General features: G+C 38.6%; 1 protein-coding gene across 6 annotated transcripts in view; it reads right to left on the minus strand.

Moving 5' to 3' along the window:
• NAV3 (neuron navigator 3) overlaps positions 1-23,440 on the minus strand; it is a 275,913-nt gene that overhangs the window by 133,863 nt on the left and 118,610 nt on the right. For 3 of the 6 annotated variants that reach the window (XM_030002937.2, XM_030002935.2, XM_030002940.2), the window contains exons 6-8: positions 13,255-13,323; positions 10,452-10,591; positions 2,677-3,715 (exon numbers count right to left, since the gene is read on the minus strand). In XM_030002937.2, coding sequence (XP_029858797.1) covers positions 2,677-3,715; positions 10,452-10,591; positions 13,255-13,323 — 1,248 coding nt within the window. The remainder of the gene's footprint in view (positions 1-2,676; positions 3,716-10,451; positions 10,592-13,254; positions 13,324-23,440) is intronic. The other 3 variants (XM_030002936.2, XM_030002939.2, XM_030002938.2) reach the window with 3 other exon arrangements.

The following is a 23,440-nucleotide window of genomic DNA, read 5'->3' on the forward strand; positions in this document are numbered from 1 at the left end:
GAGGGGACACATAAGGGGCTGTAAATAACACATTCAGAACCGCATTTGAAAATAAATAAGCACTTGCTGAGGAGGATGGAAAAATTTAAATTATACCCATTTAGATTATCTCAAATGCAACTCTGACTGTTGCTGCTAATCTTTGAAGAGAAGTAATAATCCCATATGAATTTCCATGCCATAGTGTTTAAGAGGCATAAAAATACAATGTGATATCAGATAGGGCAAGGCACCAAGAATGCAAAGCTGAATAGTGCAATATATCATTTCAGAACTTCCTAGTGAAACAGTATTTTCTGTTTACTGTTTATTAATAAAAATCCACAACTCCTTGAAAACATGAGTGTTGATAACTGTTACAGCATTGCATTCCCTGTTTAAGCAAAATACATGGCAGCCTCAAAGAAACTCTTTGGAATACTTTGTTTTACTCACAAATCTGCAATAATATCCTCTTGGGTAATAATCAAACATTTCAAAATACATGATATCTGCAGGTACCAGCAACAAACCAGAAAAAGCACTAGCTTACTTATCCTTGTGCTAACAGCCTACACAGATCACAGAAGTATATTGCAGTATTCTGGATAAAATGCACTGTATTTTTACTAAATAATATTGAAGCTTTTTACAAGGACTGCCCTACAAACTCACAGATCCTAGATATTCCTTCTAGCTGTAAAAAAACCTGTTAGTCTGAATGGTAACTACTGTTTATTAACTCATTGATCTATAAAACTGTTCTAGCAGCTAATAAGCGCACCTGAAAATTCTGGGTATAAATTGTGGTGACTGCTCAGAAAACAGTTATGTTTAAGAGCAAGAAAATGTAAATACAGTACCCCAGCTTCATGCACACTTCCACTTGCCATATATCCGCAAAAATAAATATGCTGACTTTGGAAATTTGGATATTTTATCCATGGTTATATTTATATTCTTCTATGAAATCATTGTGTACTAGTACAAAGCCCTTGAGAGTTCTAAGGAATGTAGTTACTGTGTATTTTTGGGTCAGATTCTGCTCTCAGTTACAGAGATACACATTGAAGTAACCTCATCAAAGTCTGTCTATTACTCTGGGTTTATGACATTCCGAGATCAGACCTTGGCTCTGAGAATTTTATTTTCATGTGAGATTTAACTTCAAATAAAGTCTCCTTTGCTGTTTATTTGAAGCAAACAGACGATTAGTAATACCAAATATTACAGGAAGATGCATGCTTCTATCGCCTGTTAAAATTCGAAATATATTTTGCTTCATGATGAAGCTTAAAAGAACGGTATCTTCATCATGCAATGAAATGGCACCAGTATGTGGTAAAGCTGCCATTAAATAGCACAGGTATCTGAAGGCAAAGCATAGATTCTTTTTCTCTCTCCTTATATATGCACCCTAACACATATGTAGGCCATCCTATGTACCACGCTGCAAATCATCTGTATCACTGAGGTTATTCCAGACAGCTATAAAGAAACATGCATATTAAGCACATCCAGTGATACATTTAATTGAAACTCAAGAGGCTACCCACTGCATATTAGAATAAATATAACCTATATTATGCCTTTTTCCCCTCCCATATGATTTTCTGAACTGCTTTTGTTCAGAATTGATTTAAACCATTTATCACTCATCCAGATTGGTTTTGAAGCTATGTTTAGTTTTGTGTAATGACATATATACTCCCTCAGAGCCTACTTCAGCACCTCTTTAATCTTTAGCCAAGATTATCTAGAGTACTACTCACTAACAAAAACTGCCAGTATATTTTGCTTAATAATGTATTTGTCATTTTATCACATGTTAAATTTACCCACAACTGTAGCTAAAGCCCTCCAACAGCTGACATCTGAAATCTTTACTCAAACCAGCCTGCCAGTCTTTCTACACTTACTTTGTCTTCTGAGCTGTACAACAATGAAATCTCCCAGCTTCTCTTCAGTTGCTCTATCATATAGCAAAATAAAGTCAGGCAAAGGTTGATACATTTAACTGTTCATTAATCTCTTCCAGAGCCTTGGCCATCAGAAGAGTTTGTATCACCTGTAAAAATTAACTGCCTCCATGGAGTTAATCCATACCTAGTTTGTGTATAAAACTAAAGGGGAAAAGGACCTGCAAACAGCAACTTTTTCTCTCTGCCCAAAATGTTGAAATATTTTTGAATACTTGCAAAAGTTTGTGTACTGTTTTTCCTCTAATATCCTACTAGTACTGTTACATACTCTGAAAACATCAGCAGTTTATTTTAGGATTTTTTAAGAGAACAGTGTATTTTAAGCAAATATTATTGAATATCAGCAAATAAATGTTGAGGTTCTTAAATTGCAAACAAGAATATTTGCACTAGAAACCTAACTCAGCCGTGACCTTTCAAAAGCAGCACAGGGAATGTATCATGTGATTTCTATTTCTAATCAAAACATCCTGAATTTTAAATGGCAAATATTTGCAGTGGATTACTTTTGTGCAAGGTAGAGCCTCAGAGTTCTTGGAAGAAACGGTTCATACAGTAACACTAATTAAAAAACAATATTAGGAAAACACGCGCGTGATGCCGTGACAGAAACCGGGAGATAAGAAAGACACCAGCGTGATCCACCATTACCCTATCTGTTTTAGCTCTCTTTCCTAAACGGCAACACAGACCCAATTTCCCTCTGCGACCTTACCTATAAATGAAGGGAGCTACTGTGGCAGTGTTGGGGTGACTGTATTGCTGTTGCTGAGGAAGCTGGACGACGCCGTTTCCCGTGCCTTGGCCGCTGCTTGCAGCCATCGAGGCCGGCAGAGCCGCGGAGGACCCCGGGGGGAGAGCTGCGCTTGGCTCTTTCCCTTCAGAAGAAGCAAGACCAGAGGAAGGAGAAGCCTTCTCGCTAAGTTGAGATTTTGGCGTCGATTGGGACTGGTTTCCTTTTGTAGTCCTCAGTTTTTCAACCTCCTTACTTCCAGCGCATGCGGCTGAAGCGCTCTGCTTTGCCGTTGGCACCTTCGATCCAGGTTTCGGGATCCCGCTAGAAGACGGTATTAAACTTTCCTTCTTGGCTGCTGTCGTCTTGCTTCCTTTTGGGATTAAGCTTGCAATTTTTGAGCTCTTCTTTGTAGATGTTTCAGCGACCTGGTCCTTCTCTTCCTTGACTGTTTTCTCAGTGCAAACTTTGTTTTTGTCCCTGTTCTTTTCCTCTTTGTCCTTTGGCTGTAGCAAAGACTTTTTATTGCTGAGATTTTTGCTTCCAGCTTTCGGAGGGGTTAACTTCGGTGATACTTTAGGACTGCTACTTGTGGAGCCGCCGCTGTTCACCCCGCCACTTAAGACATCCATTTCACCACACTCTGAAAAGGTATCATCCTCTCTCCCGCTGTCGCTGGGTCCTGAGCTGAGCGACAAAGGAGGTCTCAGAGCAGTCCTAGCATTAACCAGCTTGAACTTTTCCAGCATAGATTTTTGTCCAGATGAAGGTGGCTTCACGCCTTCAGAAGGGGGTGGCTTGAGCCTGTCTGAAGATGGAGTAGGGGAGGTTGCGGGACTGGGCTGCTTCACGGACAGCATGGTAGAGGTCGCGCTGTGTTTGACATTCATGGATTTGCTGCGCCAAGGCTTGCTGGCACTTGGAGAGGGTATGGCAGAGACCTGCTGCTGCCCGGTGCTGGTGGGATGCTGCACATTTCCATTCATGCCTGCAGATGGGGGAGGGCCTTTTGGTGAATCTGCTTAAAAAACAGAAAGAACCATAACGGTGCAGTTATTCTCCCATCTCCTGCTTGAAAGTGATACCATGCTTCTCTGGCATTTAAAGCACAGTTACATGTGATTCATAATAAACATAATTTACATGTGCATGAAACATGAAGGATGATAATCGAAAATGCCTTCCCCCCCCCCCACATCATGGTGTTGTTCAATACTTCTATGAGCTCAAGAGCGCCTTGGAAACACCTTCCTTGTAACCATTTCATTATGCAAATTAAACCTTCCAGTTTAAAGATTTTATCGTTAATAAGTCATAAAGAAATTCTTCCAATGACTTGTTAATAATAAAACACTGAGACATGGAAGAAGAAAGAATGCTACAATATTAGAAGAAAAACTAAACCAGAGAAAGATGGGTTTGATGGTTAGTGAAAGCAAAATATGTGCTAGAAAGCTAAGGCTTTGGGCAGGAGAAAGAGGACTGAGTAATACTGAAATTAAATGGATACAATCAATATTCACAAAAGCAAAAAATGGCAGGTCACTATACTTTTTTTTGGTTTTAAGTACAGTGAACAACCTTTAGTAGCTAAGTTGTCCCAGTGCACTTTCATAGGTAGGAAAAAATTTATCAACAATTTCACCAATGTCAGCACTTGAAAGTTACAGCGATATATCATCTACGTGGGTACAGCAACGACAGTTGTTTTGGGCCTGAAGCTCAGGTAGGCACAGAAGACTCGTTTACGTGGCTCCGGTACCTTCACTACATTTACGTTGTCCAGGAACTTCAGCGAATCTCCAGAATGAATGAGAACAAGACTCCTTCTGCAATAATCAAACTATGCTAATTGACAAACAAGATTTTCAAAAAAGTCATTTGGCCTTATTAAGCAAAGCCGACCAATTCATGAAAGGGTTAAGTTCTTCTGTATGAAGCTCAGGTTTGCAAGACACATCTGAGTATCTAAACACTATTACTCTGGACCACGAGAGAAACGACGTGGTAATGGCAATCAAATACGTGGTACATAGCTATTGCAGCAGATGACATATTTTCTCTTAGTGTATCTGTCTTGTCTCGCCACTCAGTCTCGGGACTGCCAGGGAATTAGGCAGAAGCCTGCCTATAGTATATCAAATTCAGTACTACAAGGAAGCCTATGAAACACGCAATGCAAATATAGTTCATGCAATGGCAAAAAGAGTGCTTGATGTGTTGCATACACACATGAAGCCAAAGTTATGCCTTGGGGCCCACCTGTCTGAATAATATAGTAGATGAGGACACTGAAGACATTTGTCCCTTCAGCACAGAGTTTGAAGTTGTGTGTCATTTTCATTTTTGCGGTCTCAGCCCTACGGCCCTAGTATGGATCAGACTACCCACCTGGAAATCTGAAGGCCACTAATACACATAGGAAAGGGAGGATTTTAAGCATCCTGAAAGGGGAGCTGTTTTTTCTTTAACAAAAAGAATGCAAACATAGCAAAATTTACTTCTCTAAATAGCATTAAGAAGTTCTAGTTTAAAAATAATAATAAAAAAAATCTGAACAAAAGTGACATGGCAGAAATGTAACAGCTTTTACTTGCTTAACACTATTAACAACTGGACCCCAGCAGGCCAATCACCTCCACCTTCAAGAGATGCTGTATAATTCCATCTGCATACGTTTTTTCGTGTGCTCCTCAGGCTGATATGCAAACTCCACAGCGCTAAGTGAGCTCAGTCCACCTTCACAGAAGGTTTCAAGCAGCTCTGCTGCATCCAGCTACTAGGCAAGAAAACGTTGACTGGTAAGGGTTGCCTCAGAGCATTTTTGGGGACAGGTAAGGTTAGGGCTTATTCCTCCGGCTCCAGGTAGCACCATGCACATGGAGCAGCTTTGGTGTGCAGCTGCAGAGCTGATTCCTCCCTTGCGACCAAGGCAGGAATTGTGGCTGGGCCCCTGCTATTTTCTGGTGAGTCTCAGATCCTGGAAGAGAGCCTGGGGCCAGCAACAGCTGTTGGAAATCACTGCAGCCCTCAGGCTTCCTTAATGTATACCAGGGATCAGCCCCATGGCTGATAGCCCAGGACTGGGTGTGCACAAGGACCTTCTTGCACACATCTTGCCTTGCACTAAGCTTGCCTTAATTACACAGGAGGATTGGGGTCTTTAGCTATCCCAATAGTTTTGCCGAACGATTCACTGTAAGAATGTGCAAAGCTAATGCAGAATACGTGTAACAATCTGTGAACAGCGGGATGCCACCACGCTCTGTTGTATTAATTCTGTTACATTTGTATGGCTTCAGGCTATTAGTTTTACTACAAAAAAAAAAAGAAAAAAAAAGAAAAAAAGGCATTCTGATTAGAAAGAAGAATGTATGCCTTGCCATATTTCCTGCTATATAATATTAAACACATTCGGGGGGCGGGGGGTATAAAAAGAAGAGTATTTACTGTTTCATCAACAGCTTGTTCTGCTACATATATAGCAAAAAAGCACAGGTTCCTGGAACCACTGGTACTTATTTGATCCCTATGTAACAAACCAGAAACAGCATCAAAAAATAACAAAGAACCTTAACTTGCCTTTAATCTTCAATTTAAAGTGTATCCTTAATGTTTCCACAAGGAATGTGGAGTGCACGCTCTCAAGGAATATTGAGAGCCTGTCTGTATGTTTAAAGATGTGGAATAAAAAGATTTATTTCCCCCAGCCCAAATGCATTACTTAAGCTGCACATCATTCATTGCTTTCTGCACGTTCAATTGGACTTAGCTTTAGCTGTTGATTATGTGAAATTTGTCCCCACCTTGTGGTGATTTTGATAGAGAGTGATCCCAACTTATGTCAAGGATTTAATATTTCTATAAACTAAATTTTACAAGAAGACAGTCTTCTGTTTAGGGCCTAATCCCCTTATTGCTGAAATGCATAATCAGCGTGCAGTGAAAACAATTTTGCATTCTAGTTGAGAGCTCAGTGCTTCAGAGCTCAGCCCAACCCGCGTTGGGAAAGCAGAGTAGCAACACCCCCAGGGGTTCAGTGCAAAAAGAGAAATTTCTACCAGAACCCAGCAAGACCATGACAACCAAATGGATATTTTCAAGTCCACTTTTCATAGGCTGTTGCACAAATAAAGGACACATGAGGGCTTAAACTTGGGCCCAATATATAATCCACCTCCTCTGTCTTCTCCGTGACCTGTGTTCTCTGCTGGTGGAGAAGACAGGACCTCTGTGACAACAGCTCTCCTGCTGCACCACGGTTAGGAACTGGTAATCTAAATATTCTGTAGTAGGCAGGTGCCTAGATTAGAGTATCCAATTTTAGTCACTCACAATAAAAAAGGTTACTAGAAACTGGAAGAGCTGCAATGGATCGCTCTAAGGATGTTTGGACGAATGGGAAGTCTATCTGGTGAGATTAAAAGAATTCAGCTTTTTCAGCTGTCCCTTTCCAGCTGTCCACGAGAAAGTAGCTACCCCTTACCAGCACAAGAGGAGAACACCACCAGGGACAGCTGGCAAAATACTGGCACCAGAAGAAACATAAATAAATTAGCTATAAATATACATTCTGGCCACAAATGAACAACGATTTGCACCATCAGACAATGGAGTTCCAGGACAGAGTTTCTCAGAGTTGGTATGGGCAAAATAACCAAATAATGTTGAAACTGAGTTTGGACAATACACAAACACCATTTTAAATTATTAAATTATATTGAAAAGCAGGCTATTAAGCTCCATGACAGAGAGACCCTTATCAGTGTTCAGATACAGTGTTTCTAAGCTCTGAAGTGTAAATATTTGGTTTAAAATTTGACTTGAATTAGAACATTATTTCTTTACTGGACTCAAAACACTCTGGGTATCCACCTTAGTAGCACTGTGAATAATTACTTTGTTCAATAGTTTCATTTTCATAGTTTTATTTTTGTCTTTGTTTTATTAAGTCAGAAGCAGATAGATGTGACGTGACCTGGAAAACAGATGTGTTCTTTGAAACCCATCCATAAGCTGCAAAGCACAGCAAAAAGAAAAAAAAAAAAAATCAGCTCACTAAGGCTCCACAGATGAGTTTCAGCTAAAGGGGTGTTTATTGCTTTGGTGCATTCGGTGTTCCTGACTTAACCACAGCTCCACACAGTTACCTGTGTCACAGCAATGGGTTGAGTCTGTGGGTGAAAACTGGGCTGTACTCAATAAAGAGCAAACCTGCATTTGTCAGGGGACCTAGGTTTCTTTCTGTGGGAACTACTCCCTGAGCAACATTCAAAGGAGATAACATTAATGACATACTAAATAATGAAATAGCAAATAAAAGGCCCATATCACATCTTATTTTGGATCACCTTCAGGTCTCCTTTAACTCTGTGACTACATATCCATTCCCCACTGTGGCTGAGTTGGAAACTGTGTTATGCAGGAATGGATTTCAAGTATTACATATAACTGGATTAAAAAACCCCCACCTTATGCTGTATAGCTTTTCTGAGGTCTTCTTATAGCACATACAGGAAGGTGTACAGCAGAGATAAATGTACCAAAAGTGGTCTGCCCTTGAAGAGGTCTGGAGGTCCCAACCTCTAATGACTGCCTAGTGCAAGTCATCTCTTTTTCCACTTCAGTTTATGCAGCACTGATGCAGAATTACAAGCTACTTACTATATGACCTATGTCTCAGAAATTAGTGTATGGACTGTATATCCATTTAATAGAAGCTGTTAAAGTTATTTTGCTCCAAGCATCTGCATCAGAAGCAAAATTTGACATATAAGTTTTATTATGTGTGCCACACTGTAAGGAAAAATCAGTTTTTCAGCATATAGTGACACTTTTTTTTTAAGAGGTGTTTTTTATCATTGCTGTTACTATTGTGGGGGTTGAAGTTTGTTTCTAAACAAATTCTTCAAAAAAACTGAGGTCACAGAACATCCTCAAATACTTTAAAAAAAATCAAAAGGCTTCTTGGAAATTTCATTATAATATTAAAAAATTAGCTCCTATCATAATTCAATTTAAAATATAGCATTATTCAGTTGGTTTTAGGCAAAGAAGTAGCATGGCGAATTCAAATACAGGCTCTCATGTGTTCTTTTAGAGTATTATAAAAAATATCACTTTGCTATCCTTGCACTCACAGCAGTCATTTTCTCTAACTTCTGTTTTATACTCTAAAACAAACTTGTACTTGGTTTATATTCTTAAGTAAAACCAATGTTCTTCCATCCAGTCTGCTGTTTTGAAAGAAAGAAAAAAGAGCAGACAGAAACATCTCAAATATAGTACTCTCTAGTTATGCAACATTACATTTTCTATATCCTGTAAAAAAAATTGAATGATTATACACAAAAAAGCCACCCTTTATCCTCTTGCAAGTGATGACTTCACTAAAAATCTCATCAAGGTTCTCATTCTCTGCTGTAAAGAAATGGGAACGAAATCCATCATGCAAAAAGCCACATAAATGTGCAATGCAATGCAATGCAAACCTTAGCAGTCAAAAGAGTTTCCGAGTAATGAGCTAACAATATTAACATCTACAAGCATGTCTCACCTTGAATCATTTCACTCTCACATATTTCAGTAGCAAACTTATGTCAACATTATGAAGCAATGCTAAAACCTAAACTGCTGTACATACCTTCACTCAAGCAGCAACATCTCCTACTTCAACTTCACTATCGTATTTGTGAACTATACAGTGTCTGCTCAGTTTTCACTCCGATCTCTTTCTAGTTTTAGACTGGATATCTTGCCATAAACAACCCTTGACAGAAGAAATCCCCCTATAGAACTATTTAAAACATTCAACCCTGTTAGTAAAAATAAAGAAATAACTATTGAAAGGATGGTTTTATATCTTCAGATACAGCTGGGGGCAAAGTGTGTTCATCAGAATTTAGTAAAAAAAATCTGGATAGCTGCCTGTTGCTTGGATGAAGAACATTCACTGCATACTTGTTCCTCCCACAGACCCCAAGGATGCAAACTGGTACTATGTATATTGTATCATTTTAAACTGTATTCTAACCCAGAGATATGAATAAAATGCTGTTCATTACACAAAGGGAGAAAGAACAGGGGGGAAGGGACTGGATTAGTTACACAACTCAGAAAGCTGAACTTTTACCTTATTCTTTCTGAGATAAAGCCTGAAGAGGCACATTTTCCAGGAAAACAGTGTCAGGGTGGGAGAAATGGAAGGACCCAGGTTCCATAATGGAAGTTCATATTTAAAGGAGGCAATAAAACATGAAGACTGAATTCTAAACCCTGCAACATTTAATTACATTTGATTTAATTTCCAATCCTCTATTCAGACTTATATATACATTAGGTAAGGTTCTGAAGGAACAGATGCATGTAATACCCTGATGCAAGTATAATATTTTGATCCTTGCCCATGGGGCTAAGATGCAAAGTCCCCTGAAAATTATGGCAGTCTTCCTTTGGGTATGAGTAGACTTGAATACCAACAAAGATTATCACCCAGTGATATTTCCATCAAAGAGGGATAAGATATAATTATAGCACCTTGAAAGTTTTCAGTTCTGAACTTTAATCCCAGCTCAACCACAAGTCCTAAATCAGAGCCCTATCTCCATAGGTCTTCCTTACCAAGCCTAAATATGACATTCACTTCTTTGACCCTTATGGATGGGTTCTTTTGGTGGTTTTGTTTTTTTGGGGTTTTTTTTCTGTTTTTTCCTCTTATATGTTATGTAGAGTAAGCTTAGTAACTTTTAATCACTTACCTTTTTCATTTCCATTTGCATATTGTGGAGGCTTGTTTTTGTCGATGCTGTTAAAGCTCTGGCTTCTCCGATTTAAATTAGAAGCTCCCTGGACTTTGGTACTGCTGCCTGCAGCTGGCACCCTTGAGGGTCCTGGAAGCCTGGAATGGTATAATCAGAAATCAGTTCATTTTTATGTAATGCAACATATAGAGGAGGCAGTATGCAAATATCAGACCAGAATTTAAAATCGACAACTGAAAACAATGATTTCAGGTAAGCAACAATGAACAGGAGGATTCAAATTAGTTAGACTCCACAAATAAAAATAAAAGCTTATCCTTACGCACACAACAGGGAAAAAGATGCTTTCTAGAGTCACAAGACATGTAAGAAGATGCTTTGCATTTGCCATTAACATTGCTAAAACAGATTCACCCTAACAAACCATTGAAGTGCAATATCAACTTTCGTTTAAATCTGTCACTTTTGAAGAGGAAATGTTACGGAAATTGATTAAAAGCAAGACAATACATAGCTGAGAAATATTTTGTATCTCTTACTCTAGTAAATGTTTCACAGCTCTGTTTAGCATAAAAGCTGGCTTTTTATTTATCTTGGGTTATTTTTAAGAAGGCTATTGGCTGAAGCACTTCCACCTTATTATTTTAAATTAAAAATGTTAAAAATATGTATTTTAGCTAGATGCTACAGATGCATGTGTACCGTTTAGATAGACTTACATAATGTAGACTATACAGTTCATTTGTTAGTATTTGCTGCCACCATCTGAACCTTACTGTGTGGCTATGCTAAGGAAAAAAATGCAGACTCTGTTGTCCTGGGGTGTGTAAGCCTGCATCTTTTTTTTCTGTCTGAATCTGTTCTCTGATGAAAGATTCTTTAATACGTGCTTACTTCAAACTTTCTGCAGCATCTTTGCGGCACCCCCACTCCTTTCCAGTTTTGTTATCTCTTAGACAAAATGAAATGCTCAAATCAGCAAGAGGCTTTTGCCACAGGACAAGAATATCTCTCTTTTGCTTCTCACTTATTGGAATGATATGATGATTTTAATAGTGGCAATACAAATAATACCAGAGTTATCAAATTCTGTTAGTTTCACTATATTATGAAAAAGCAGCATCAGAAGGGAGAAAAAAAATCACGTTACAAAGAATTACAAAACGTTAGATTTCTTCCAGACTTTTTTTTTTTGTTTTATATACTGGTATAACAGAAATGTTCAAATCATTTTATTTTCATTAGCGAACATATGTAAACAGCTCCATGTTCTCTTCCTTTACCAATTTAAGCCTCAGAGAGCTAATCCATTAGTTATTTTTATGGCTCATTCTGGCCGCCAGCCTGCCCTGCTAGTCTCTGTGCTGAGCCCAGAGCAGACTGTCTCTGCTCTGCAGCTGTATGCATGCTAACCTTTACAGTGACCCATGAATTCGAGTGATCTTCTGTTCCCTGAAGAATGCACTAAAACAAACTTAAAAATCCATTTGCTCCTTCTCATTACCCTAATTTGACAGGCAGTAAGAGCCCTGAGATCGTTTGTCAAAGGTAATGAAAAAAGCAATGAGAAGGCATGTGCAACACTGGAAACTCATCTGTTCTGTTAAAATATAAAATAGTTCTGCATATATTCTGCATGCCAGAATTCGAGAACTTGCCACAGTAAGCACATTACACATGAGGTCATTTGCTCTACACACTTTCCAGTTTACCTCATTTGCTGTCTTTTTTAATTGCATTCAGGTTTTAAATTGCTCTTGCAGAATCATGTTAAGCAGCTAAGGAAATGCAAAGAGAGAATAACAAATAAGGGACAAGTCACATACCTCTGAACAGGCTTCGGAAACACTGCCACAGATTTAAAGTATTAGACAATAAGACTGTTAACCCCAACATGTTGAATGCGGACAAGACAGGAGCATCAGCAGTAAGGAAAACTGAAGACCTATAAATGCAGGTGCAAAGCAACTGGACCGTGGTATAGCTCATTCCAAGCTACCACCAGCAATTCAAATTGTGTTAGTGCGCTATACTGCAAAATGCAATCTTTATTGTAGATTATGCAATTTAGAGTTCATTGTTCTCACCAATGAACTGTGCAGCAAAGGTATAATTAATGAACACATTAATTATCCCCCACAAGAAAAAGCTAGAAAGAAGAGTAAGCTTTAGACCTCAGTTTCTTTCTTCTGCAGTCTGGCTTGTAGATTTTAGTGCTCGTGGAAATGATAAACTAAAAGTACTGATGAAATCTGAAACAGGTCAGCTCCTACACACAGCTCTGTCAAATTCACTGCCAAAACAAAGCATCTCGGTCATGGGGACTGTGTGCAGGCTACTCTTGATGGAGCAGAAGTCTTGGAAGTGGTTTTTCTGCGTGAACTTGGCTCTGTGAACTCAACCTTTCAGGTGGGTTTGCGATACCCGCAAAACATCTAGTGGGAATTGGGATGGACTCCCAAACTTCTTTTCACTCATTACTAAAGCAAGGATTTGAGCCAGAGAGTAGAGAGCACTAAAATCACCAACTAATCCTTCACATCCAATGTTTTACATGCACGATACAAAGATGCAGGATACATAACAACCAGAAATATTGCTAATATACAGTACAAATCAGCTCCTTCCAGTCCATACAAGGCTTTCCCGTGGCAAAGCTCATTGTTGCGAAGCTTGCACGCATAACATAAATACACATTGTTAATGTCCAAATGTTTTATGTCCAAAGGATAAAATATCAATGGGCATATACTTGCTTGAGTATCACTAACAAGCAATAAATTAGAGATATTTAACTGACCTAGAAGTCTTTTTTTGACTGGTTGCAATTCCACTGTGATTAGACTGAGTTGCATATCTGGCTGTGAGACTGTATGAGAAGAAACAGAGAAATTGAATTAAAGAATTTCTTTGAACATGTATAGAAAGAACACACTTACCAGCAAACTATGAGTTAATGAATGCAAATTGAACATGGATAGAAAACACAAATTAACTGGCAAAAATATGAAATAATGCAAACATGCAGATTTTTATGAGAGATGCAATGCACAGATTATGAAATAATGGATATTGTTATAGCTTGTTTCATTTGCTAGAAATTATCTTAGGAATAGACAATGCGGGCAAATTTCCACAGTGACCAAATTACTGAAGTCTAGCTCAATTCACACAGAGTGCACATCAAAACTTTGTGGTTTTTTTTTTTTTTTTTTTTTTTTTTCCATCCACAGAAACTACTAAGCAGAAATATACAGCCACTAGTTTCTCCAGCAACCTGACTGGGTTCACAGTCTGGCAGTTAGGAACAAATTTGCTGTACTAGATCCAATGTGGGCTCAGAAAAATTCCCACTAAAGAAAGGTGACCCTCCTAATGACAGAGCTAGATGGAAGAAGCATCCCATCATAATTTTCGTTACTGTTACAGCAGCACAGGTCAAGTATGTGATGCATTACCCAGGCAATGAATCAGAGGCTTCATTAGGAAAGCCCTGACATGTGCTTAGACTCACTGTTAAATTCTATAGGAAAATGCACCTTTGTCTATTAAGGCATCCAAGCAGTGTTTCCGCAACAGAAGATATGCTCTGCTACAGGGCTAAAACCAGTATGTTCCCTTTGACACCCAACAATGTGTCATTACTAAACAGCAAATTTATGCCTCTATTCTTTTAGACATTTGCATAGGGGATATGTCAAATGTACGGCCAAGGTAAGGCCTCCTGCCAGGTAATTTCAGTTACTATAAACAGGTGCATCCTTTGGGATCCACACAGCCTAAGGATGTAGACAGGTGCCTAAGCCAGGTGCAATCACAACATCAAATTCCTTGCATTGTTAAGGAAGTGACAGAGAACTGAGTAAGCAGAAACTCTGATAGTCACAAGATTGCTTTTGTCTCTTACAGTTCTGCATCTTCCAGCCATCCTTCTGAGTAGCAGCAAAACCCACAGTGCTCTAGTCCCGGCTTTATAGACTGGCAGCACTTACAAGAAACACCTGGTGGTATTGAATCTACCAGAAAAGTGTTAAGCAATTGCTGCTAGTCCACTGAAGCAGATAGCCTGAGTATAGAGCAGATGGGAGAAGCCCTCAAGGAAGAAAGGTCTTCCCATACTGGCACTGCAGTCCTGAAGATATATCATTCGATATATAAAAGCAGCATTCAATTCTCTGACATATATCTTCACGGTAATGCTGACAAAGTGCTCCTTTATATGACCATAAATTCTGTGGGAATTGGCATAAATTATAATAGTATCATAATAATTACAGTTTATACATATTTTATCTAGGTAGTCATTAGTATATTGCATTATATTTCACTTACAACTATCTTTCTTAATAATGTCTGGACATATGACACAAATGTGACATAGGATGTTTTACTGAAGTTGCTACATTTGTGCCTGGCATAACAGCCCATCTTTTGATAAGATCTTCCACTCGTGCTTTTGTCAACATATTTAAAATGAAGGAATCTAGACATGGTTAGCTGGTTATCTGCATTGACTAAACTAAGAAGTTTGTGAGAAAAATGGTATGTCAAATAAAACCTTAGTGCATTTACGTTGTGAAGGGTAAAATGATACACAATACAATCAACATGGACAGTGAGCTGGAAAAACAGTGAATAGGATGCATCGTAACCACTGGATGAAAAGGCTGAAGACTCTGCCTTGCCGTAGCATGTCGTAGCTTTTCTACCTCAAACACCACAATTCCAAAGTAGCTGGAAAGCTCAAATAACTTCATCTCAGTGATGTTGCTGAGTTGTTGATAAGGTAGCCCGCAGACAGATGACACTTCTTTTTATTTTTTTTTTTTTTTTTTTTTTTTTTTTTACATGAAGCACCTATCTGGAAATGCTTGCTAGAATGCTTTCCTTCCATGCCTGTTACTTGGGACTCCATCCACTAGCAAATTCATGAAATGTCAGCCTACAGACTGCTTTCAAACTTTCCAGACAGGCTTGAAAGGCATTGATGGATGTGTCAACATTAGTAAACCATCATTCCCACTATGACTGGGTAAATTTATTTTCCAAAGTAATGTGACAAATCAAAGGGAAAAAGAGAACTTTAACAGCTCATAAACCAGCTGCATCAAGTTCCTAATGACTTTGTGTTTTCCTCCTCAATTAGCACTGGATATGCTGGACCCATTAAAGCTTTGCACGGATGCCTCTTTCCCAACTGCCAGCCCCATTATTGCAGATGTGAACTGCAACACATATAAAGTCTAGCCACTCTTCTAAATGCATAAACAAATATGTACCTGCTGCCCTCCATCCTACCAGATAATTGTTGGTGGGTAACATCTGGCAATCAGGAAAATAAACCTGTTTTGCTTAAAACAATCATTTTTTTATGCTTACAGATCCACACAAAAGTTTAATAAATATATACCTGCATTAAAGCAGCAGATGCGTGTTAACAAACCAGACAGTACCAGTTTAACACCACAGTATTTGGGACGAGGAAGGGTTTATTTGTCGGAGGGTTGGAAAGAGAGATTTCGATAGCCGTTGGTTCTCAGCTGTCGGCTCCCAAGACCCTTTCCACTGCTATAATACTCCCCCCACCAGTCTTCCCTGGCGTGGGCGCAGCTTTGACTCCTCGGAGGAGCCACAGCAGTCACCTAAAAAGCCCAGCGGCAGTGCACTGGCAGGAAAGGGACATGGAAACTACAGAGGAGACCAACCCTGAGCGCAGAGCCGGCAGGAAGCCCCCAACTTTTCTCTCGCAAACCAGGGAGAAACACTAGCCGACGCAGCAGATGCGAAACGGCGACAGCGGGTAATTTCTGTTGCTGGTCCTTAAGTGCTGTGAGAAAATGGAATGAAAGTGCCGAGACTGCCCAGAAAGGCAGTTAAGCACAGAGGTAGCTGGGGTAGCGTTGAGAAGGAAGCTACAGAGATGTTAGAGGTTGGCCTGGCCCTGAGGATGCTGACGGGGAACTACGGCCGCGCGGGTTGCGGGAAGCAGGACTCCGCGCCGCGGCACGTGGCCGTGCAGCACGGGCGGTCGCCTTGGGGAGCTACGCACCGTGTTCCACCTAGACGGGGAGCTGACGGAGGGCGTGCAGCTGCAGGCAGGATAAAAGGGCTCAGAAATGGTCCGAAAAGGTGTAGGGAGTCTAGGGACTCAATATAAGCTACAACGCTAAAGGTTCTTAAATGCCCTCCCGTTGAAAGTGAAGTGAAATATTCGACTGAAATGGGCAAAGCAGAACAAAGAAGATGGAGGGAAGGCAAGTGACTGCTCGACGCTGAACTAAGCTGCCAGAAAGTCTGTCTTGCTGCTATACAAATAGCACGGTATATCAGGAAAGAAGCAGCTCCTTGAAAGTGTGTATACCACATAAAGCTGAAGGATGGAGCTCCTATAAACCTAGATACAGAGCATGAATCAAGCTGAAAATATTTCAACCTCCTTCTTCAAAAAGTAACCCATGCAGCGTCAGCCTGAATATCGTCTACTTTTTATTAACAGTCTTTCGAAAGATCAAAAGGATCATGTTACATCACACTGTCATTTTCCTATAATGTTAAGAGTTACATGGTGGTTCTGAAATGCCAGCTATGTGATCTCCTAAAATTAGACAAAAGGCAAAGAGGTTTGTAGTATGTAATCAAAATCTTTCTACCTTACTGACATACTTGAATTTTAACATGTTGTTGATCTTATAAAGTGTATTTATATCACTAGGGTGACTGCATTTCAGAACTGCTCAAGACTTTTCTATTAGAATGATTCCCTGATAAAAAACTAGTTTAAAAAGAGTGCATTTTCAATGTAAAAATTTCCCCAGCAGGTCTTGATTGTGCTGTACACATTTTTTTTTTTTTTTTTTTTTAAAAAAAAACCAAACAAGCTCCTTGGCTGTATAATTCTCATCAGCCTGCCTGGCAAAAAGCACAAGCGATAATATTCTAAGGTTCACCTGACTCCAAATCCCCAGTGTGCCTGGAGAGATGCCACAGGAAACAAAAGTTTCCAGGCTTCTCACCATACCAAACAGTCTGGGCAGGTAAAAGATCCCTGATTCCTCAAATGGACAGCCAAGGAACACTAAGGAGGAAACCAAAAAACCTGAATTTTCCCACGAACAATATTCTTCAGACATTTCTTTTGCCTTTTTAGCCCAGTCTTGGTAAATTAATATATGCTTACATCTACATATATGTATCTATCTACATATATTTTTTAAATGTTAATTATTTATATATAAATGTTATATATGTATGTGTATTTTATAGATATATCTATATTTCATATTTTATAGATGTATATTTTTATATATATATATCTCTAACACAGAAATACACATTTATTTTTTCATTTACAAGAGGAAATGTCTATGGCTCAGGCAGTGCTAGCTCATACCATGTCATCTGTTCTGTATTAGGTGGACATTTCTCCTTTCCGCTCTTTGAACTTCTGGCATCTTATACAAGAAGTCTGTCTCCAACTGATTCAGGCTTGGAGGTACAAGTAAAATTGTGTTTTCAGTGTTTTCCTGTTGTTCACAGCTCATAAACCAAAATGCAGATAACTCAGTTTTGTATCCACATTTATGTTCTTGCAGAACACTTGACTTGTAATAAGAATGAATCGTCTGCCACAGTGACCATACCCTTTCCTACCCTGGTCCCAGGATTTGTAGGACAGGTATTTTGTGGAATTTAATGAAAGAATATATGAACCACAACATTAAAGAAAAAAAGAGGATATCAACAAAGTAATAAATGTGCTACCTAGCTGCTGTGATTAACCTGACCTGTAGCTCACCTAAAATAAAACAATCTTTTAAAACCCACTAATTTCTCTGAACAAATTAGCCAAGTGGATAACTGCGTGCTGCCAGAACTACGACTAGTTCTTAGGGACCATTTGTACCCTTTTAGGACCTTATCTCCATGCCATTTATGATCTCGCACTAGAATAAAATTATATCAGATGATCTGCACAGAAATGTATGCCACTATTCTGTTTCATGGTTTGATAGGATAAGACTGTAACAAAGTTTTCTCCTAAAGGGAATGAAAAAGCAGGTGCCAGAAGGCCTGAGGCTGTCACTTCTTCAAATCTACACTTCTCATCTCTTGAACCTTTTCATAGATTTCCAGAAAATCCACATTCATCAACACATCCTAAAGTATGGTTGGGATTGCTATAAACCTGCATGGGTCAAACACTTATCACATAGTTAAGCCTGTTTTTATTGAAGGTATTTAAGTACATTTGTGAGCATTTTGTTTGGTCTCCCCATTGACTCTAAAATAGTAAACAGGTATGCAATATAAAGAAATTACAAAAGATTCTACCAACATTTCAGCTATGTTGCCATAAGCATTTTCAAAAAAGCAGACAAAACCACAAATACATATATAAGTGATTTTCCTAAGCTTCTAATTTATCTCTTGTAGGTGTGGTGAATTTTAAATATAACAAAAGCTCATTTTTTCACTTCTATTTTAATTCATTTTCCATAGGCAATAATTGTCATAAACAGCACTTCCTGTGCTTCTTTGGAAGTGTATGGATTTGTAATTTTTTTTTTTTTTTTTTTTTTTGGAGGAGGGGAGCAGTAAAGGAAGAGACAAAGTAATCTCCATAGCAGCTGCAAAGTGTAATGTTATTTCATTAACTGACACCTGAAAAACAACATGTAGAATACCACATTTGTTGCACAGTCTGTGAAAATACTAAGAGATAAAAATTGTTAAAAAGGACTGACAGTAGCAAAGAAAGTAGCAGGACAAATATAAAACTATGACTTAAATGGAAGAATGCAAGGAAAAGACTGAGTTACACATTGCTATCAAGGAATCTGTTAAGCGATAAATAGGAATAAGGCAAGAGCATTTTGGTTCAGAATAGATAAGAAAACTAATCATAGGACAAAAGAAAGAATGAAGACAGGAATAATTCAGTATGGCTTCTATTGCACTTTACATGTATTTAAATTTTATTTGCCATATACATAAAATTATAGGCAACCTCAAATGTTTGTAAGACATTCAGAGTTAAATAGGTGACAGGCCTGGAGAAGGAAAAAATGCATGGACACAATTGCATCAGATGTCATTTTCAGAAAATGAGAAGAATTAATGAATCTCTATGGAGAGTGAGGGTAGAGCAACAAGGAATATCTGAAGGGAAAATAACTACATTATAAAGCTTCTATTCCTTCAAAAGGAAATACATGAAAAGTTGGATTCAAATGCTACAAGGATGAATAGAACGCTTCCCATTAAATTCTACATGATCGGGATAAGCAACAGTGAAATTTATGGCCAAAGTGCATCAAAAATGAAACATAAAAAGTAATGAGTGGCAAGGGAGACAAGTGCCAGACAATGAGAATATCTGAAATGCACAAAATGAGAATCATCACTAAACTGAATTAAAACAGTCTTGAAAACCATAAGAACAGACAACGATAAAGGATGACAGTCGCATTTTGAAATGCAACAGAACAAGAGGCAGAGAAAGAAATATCATTCTTGAGCACATGGCAGATGTAATTTATAAACAGGAGAAATCAGTGTAACTGTGTCACAGGTTCCTAAAGAAAATGTTCAGAAAAACATCAGGTACTTTGCAGAGAGGAAGGACTGTAGAACATACTAAGTAACACACAAGGGCAGGTATCAACCAGTAAAGGACAAGCTTTTCAGGATCCAGCCCACAGAATTACATAAGAAGGTAAAAGATATAAGCAGTTTCCGAGAGGTTGGTAGGGCAATGGTTAAATAGGAGAGGAAAAGTTAAAAAAAAAAAAAAAAAATCTTAAAAGCTATTGAGAGCCTATAAAATGCTTTATAATTTACATTTTTATATTTTCTATCTAATAGGTGCTATTATAGCTATAGAAAAGACCATTTGTTTTAGAAACTGAAAGTCTGCTTTGAAACCCCTTGGTTTTTTCCTTATTTTAAGCTTAAGAAATATTATTAGGTATCTTTTTATCTCAGAGAGGATGGGCTACAGGGAAGAAGTATGTGACAAATACATTCTTGCTACTGCACTGTTCTGCCTTTTCTGTGTGAAGGTTATTAGAAAGGTTAGTCGTTTGCCATCATCAAGAATTAACTCTTTTGTGTATGGAATTTTCTATGTCTCTCAAATGAAACAGAAGTATGTATTATGAAACTTCAAATAGTGCTGATGCATTTTTGCATGCTGTTTCAAAATATAGCTAGTAAGGTGAATTTTAGGGGAAAAAAATTGTTAATGAAACTGTGGCAGTAATATTAATACGCAGGAGGCTATAAAGGTGTAATTTTTACAATGTTCTGTCAGTATATCATAGTTGTAGCCTAGAAAACTCCTGAAACTGCAGTAATTCCCAGCAGGTAATGACAGTTATATCAAATGTGTAAATTAATTTCATAGCTATGTGAGATAAACAAATGGCACGGGCAAGAAGAGCCACTTTTCCTGATGACCTATATAGTGCTTATCACAGGAACGAATCTCTAATTTATGCAACTCATCATTATTGAATATCATCTATTTGCTTAGGTACACAGTTAACAGATTTAATTGGCACACAGAGATAGTATATACTTCAGTTACTTGGACTTCAGGACAATGAAGATGAAAGGACTTCCTTCCTGAAGTTCCTTTTGTTGGGAACCGTGAGGACTGTCATGACTGTGTCTTTGAGGAGTAGAACAAAATGGGGCCAAAGCTGATTTTTAAGATAGAAAGATAGCTCAGTCAAAGTGAAATTAAATCCCTACGGTCCATTTGAAGGTTAGCTGCTGCAGATCCTGGTGCAATCACATTAAGCAATTCATTCTGCATTATCTTCCAGGCGCATAAAAATACATCAGTTTAGACTAACAGCAATTTGTTCACTTAGACCCTTACTGGAAAACAGAGAACAGGAAGAAAAAATAAACCTTTTCCTGATTTTTCTTCTTTGCAGTCATTAGATAATGATTCTGTAGTGGGAAAAGCAGGAACTACCTACCTGTTTCCCTTCACTAAAACCAAGGGACTAGGAATGGCAAGAGCTAAGGACAGCAAGGAGACTCGGTTCAGCGCTTTCCTTTCCATTAACCAAGGAAGACACACAGCTATGTACACATTCCATTTTTTAGCCTCTGTCAGTGCAATGCACTTGGTGTAGACTGTTAAGGTTGTATTTCAAACGTTGAGAACACTGAAACAAAGGCCTTTTTCTAAATTGAGAGTGGTGTAACCAAGACTGCCATACAGATTGCCAGTATTCTGGCATGTATCTATTTAAATTCATAATCATAACCACTGCATTTGCATTACTGTATTTCACACAGCCCTAGCTGCATGTCCAATACGCTTCATTTTTTCCCTAGTACTTCTGAGCAGGAGGCAACATGAAACCCTGTTCCTTGCAGTAGTTATATATGCAACTGCCTGTAGAAATCAGCTACCTAACTTTGTTTATACGCCTAGGAAAACCAGGGTGCTCTTTTAATATAACAAATTTAACAAAATCCATCTGGACCTCAAGCTGTGCTCATCATTCCTGTACGTGATAAAATAGTTTGTCCGTCTCGGGGAATTTTGCTGACAGCTTACTGAAACCAGTTACTGCCTAATCCATAAATGAGACAGAACTTCTTTCATCCACATGTGTTTTCTCTTAGTATCTGGGTGGTTGAAAGATCATCACTGCAGAAAGTTTAGATGTATTGCTGTGATAATGGAATCCACTAGCAAAGCGAAGCATAAAAATATAATGTAACCATTGTTGTCATCTATCCGTACTGACAGATATAAATAAGGCCACCAGCACTGTATTTTTTTAACTAAATCTCAAAGCTGCAACAAAGTCATAAGTAAAGAGTGAAGTGCCTACCTCAGATTTTGAAGCGTTCAATTCCCACAGTTAGTCATACAAGAATATAGGAAATTTTAGGATAAAAAGAAACCAGAAATCACATCTAAACCCATTCTCTCCCTTAGGTTACCATTTATTATTTACCACAGATTTTTCCACTAATCATCTAAATAATTTTAGGAGTTTTTATACTTAGTGGTACGAAATTATAATATTCCATTACTAAAGCATATTCTTTGCAATGAAATTTCACTTACCATAAATCAACTTCCTTCGTTCTTTTTTACATTTAATTTGAAATGTTGCTGTTGGCCCTAGGATTAGATAGGCCAATGATACTCTTTCACATGCAGAATCTTGCTCCCCTTCTGTGTGCACAATTTTCCTAATTCTGAGCTTGGTTATGGACCAATTACATGGAATTAGGAATGTTAAAGTATTGCCACGCTGACCAATTTCAGATAACTTTGTTAGGAGCCTGCCATAGAAAATTCATTATCCTCCTATGCAAACTTTACACTAAGGGGAGAGAGGTTCCTCTGGAAATCAGTTAATTACCTTCCTGATCTGTGTTGTCTCCTGTAGGAGGCACCGATTATCTAGTCATCCAAGGACAACCAGCCTCCCAAATTCCCCATTTCTGCACAAACTTAATCCTGCTCAGTCTCAGGATATTCTGATTATAGCCTTCCCCTGGGGCTTCCGTTTGTTTACCATATCAAAATAACCTGGCTGTGAAAGCTCTAGAGTCCTAATACCATTTTTTCTGCCTGTTTCGGCTTCTGTTGACAAAGGGCCCAAACACTCTCTCATTGAGGTTGATACTAAAGTAAGTCGGCTTCGGTGGCATGCGGAACAGGCTCAGACCCAGTAAGGAACACAGACATTGATCGTTACTGAGGACACCATAACCTGGAAATCAGGATGAGAGTACCATCGTTGTCATCATCATCATCAGGACCACTCTCTTAAATTAGGAGAGTGAGACACTAGCCCTGTACATACAAGGACAAAACTTCCCTGGTCTTCAGCAGGGCCTGAATGCTACCACCTCCGTATCCTCACCATCTTCTGTGTGACTTCTCAGAGGTATTTCCCTCTCCCATGTATAACCTGTGTTTCCCTCTGAAACAGTGGAGACCATCA

The sequence above is a fragment of the Aquila chrysaetos genome, chromosome 26, assembly GCF_900496995.4.
Source record: "Aquila chrysaetos chrysaetos chromosome 26, bAquChr1.4, whole genome shotgun sequence".
Classification (NCBI taxonomy): domain Eukaryota; kingdom Metazoa; phylum Chordata; class Aves; order Accipitriformes; family Accipitridae; genus Aquila; species Aquila chrysaetos.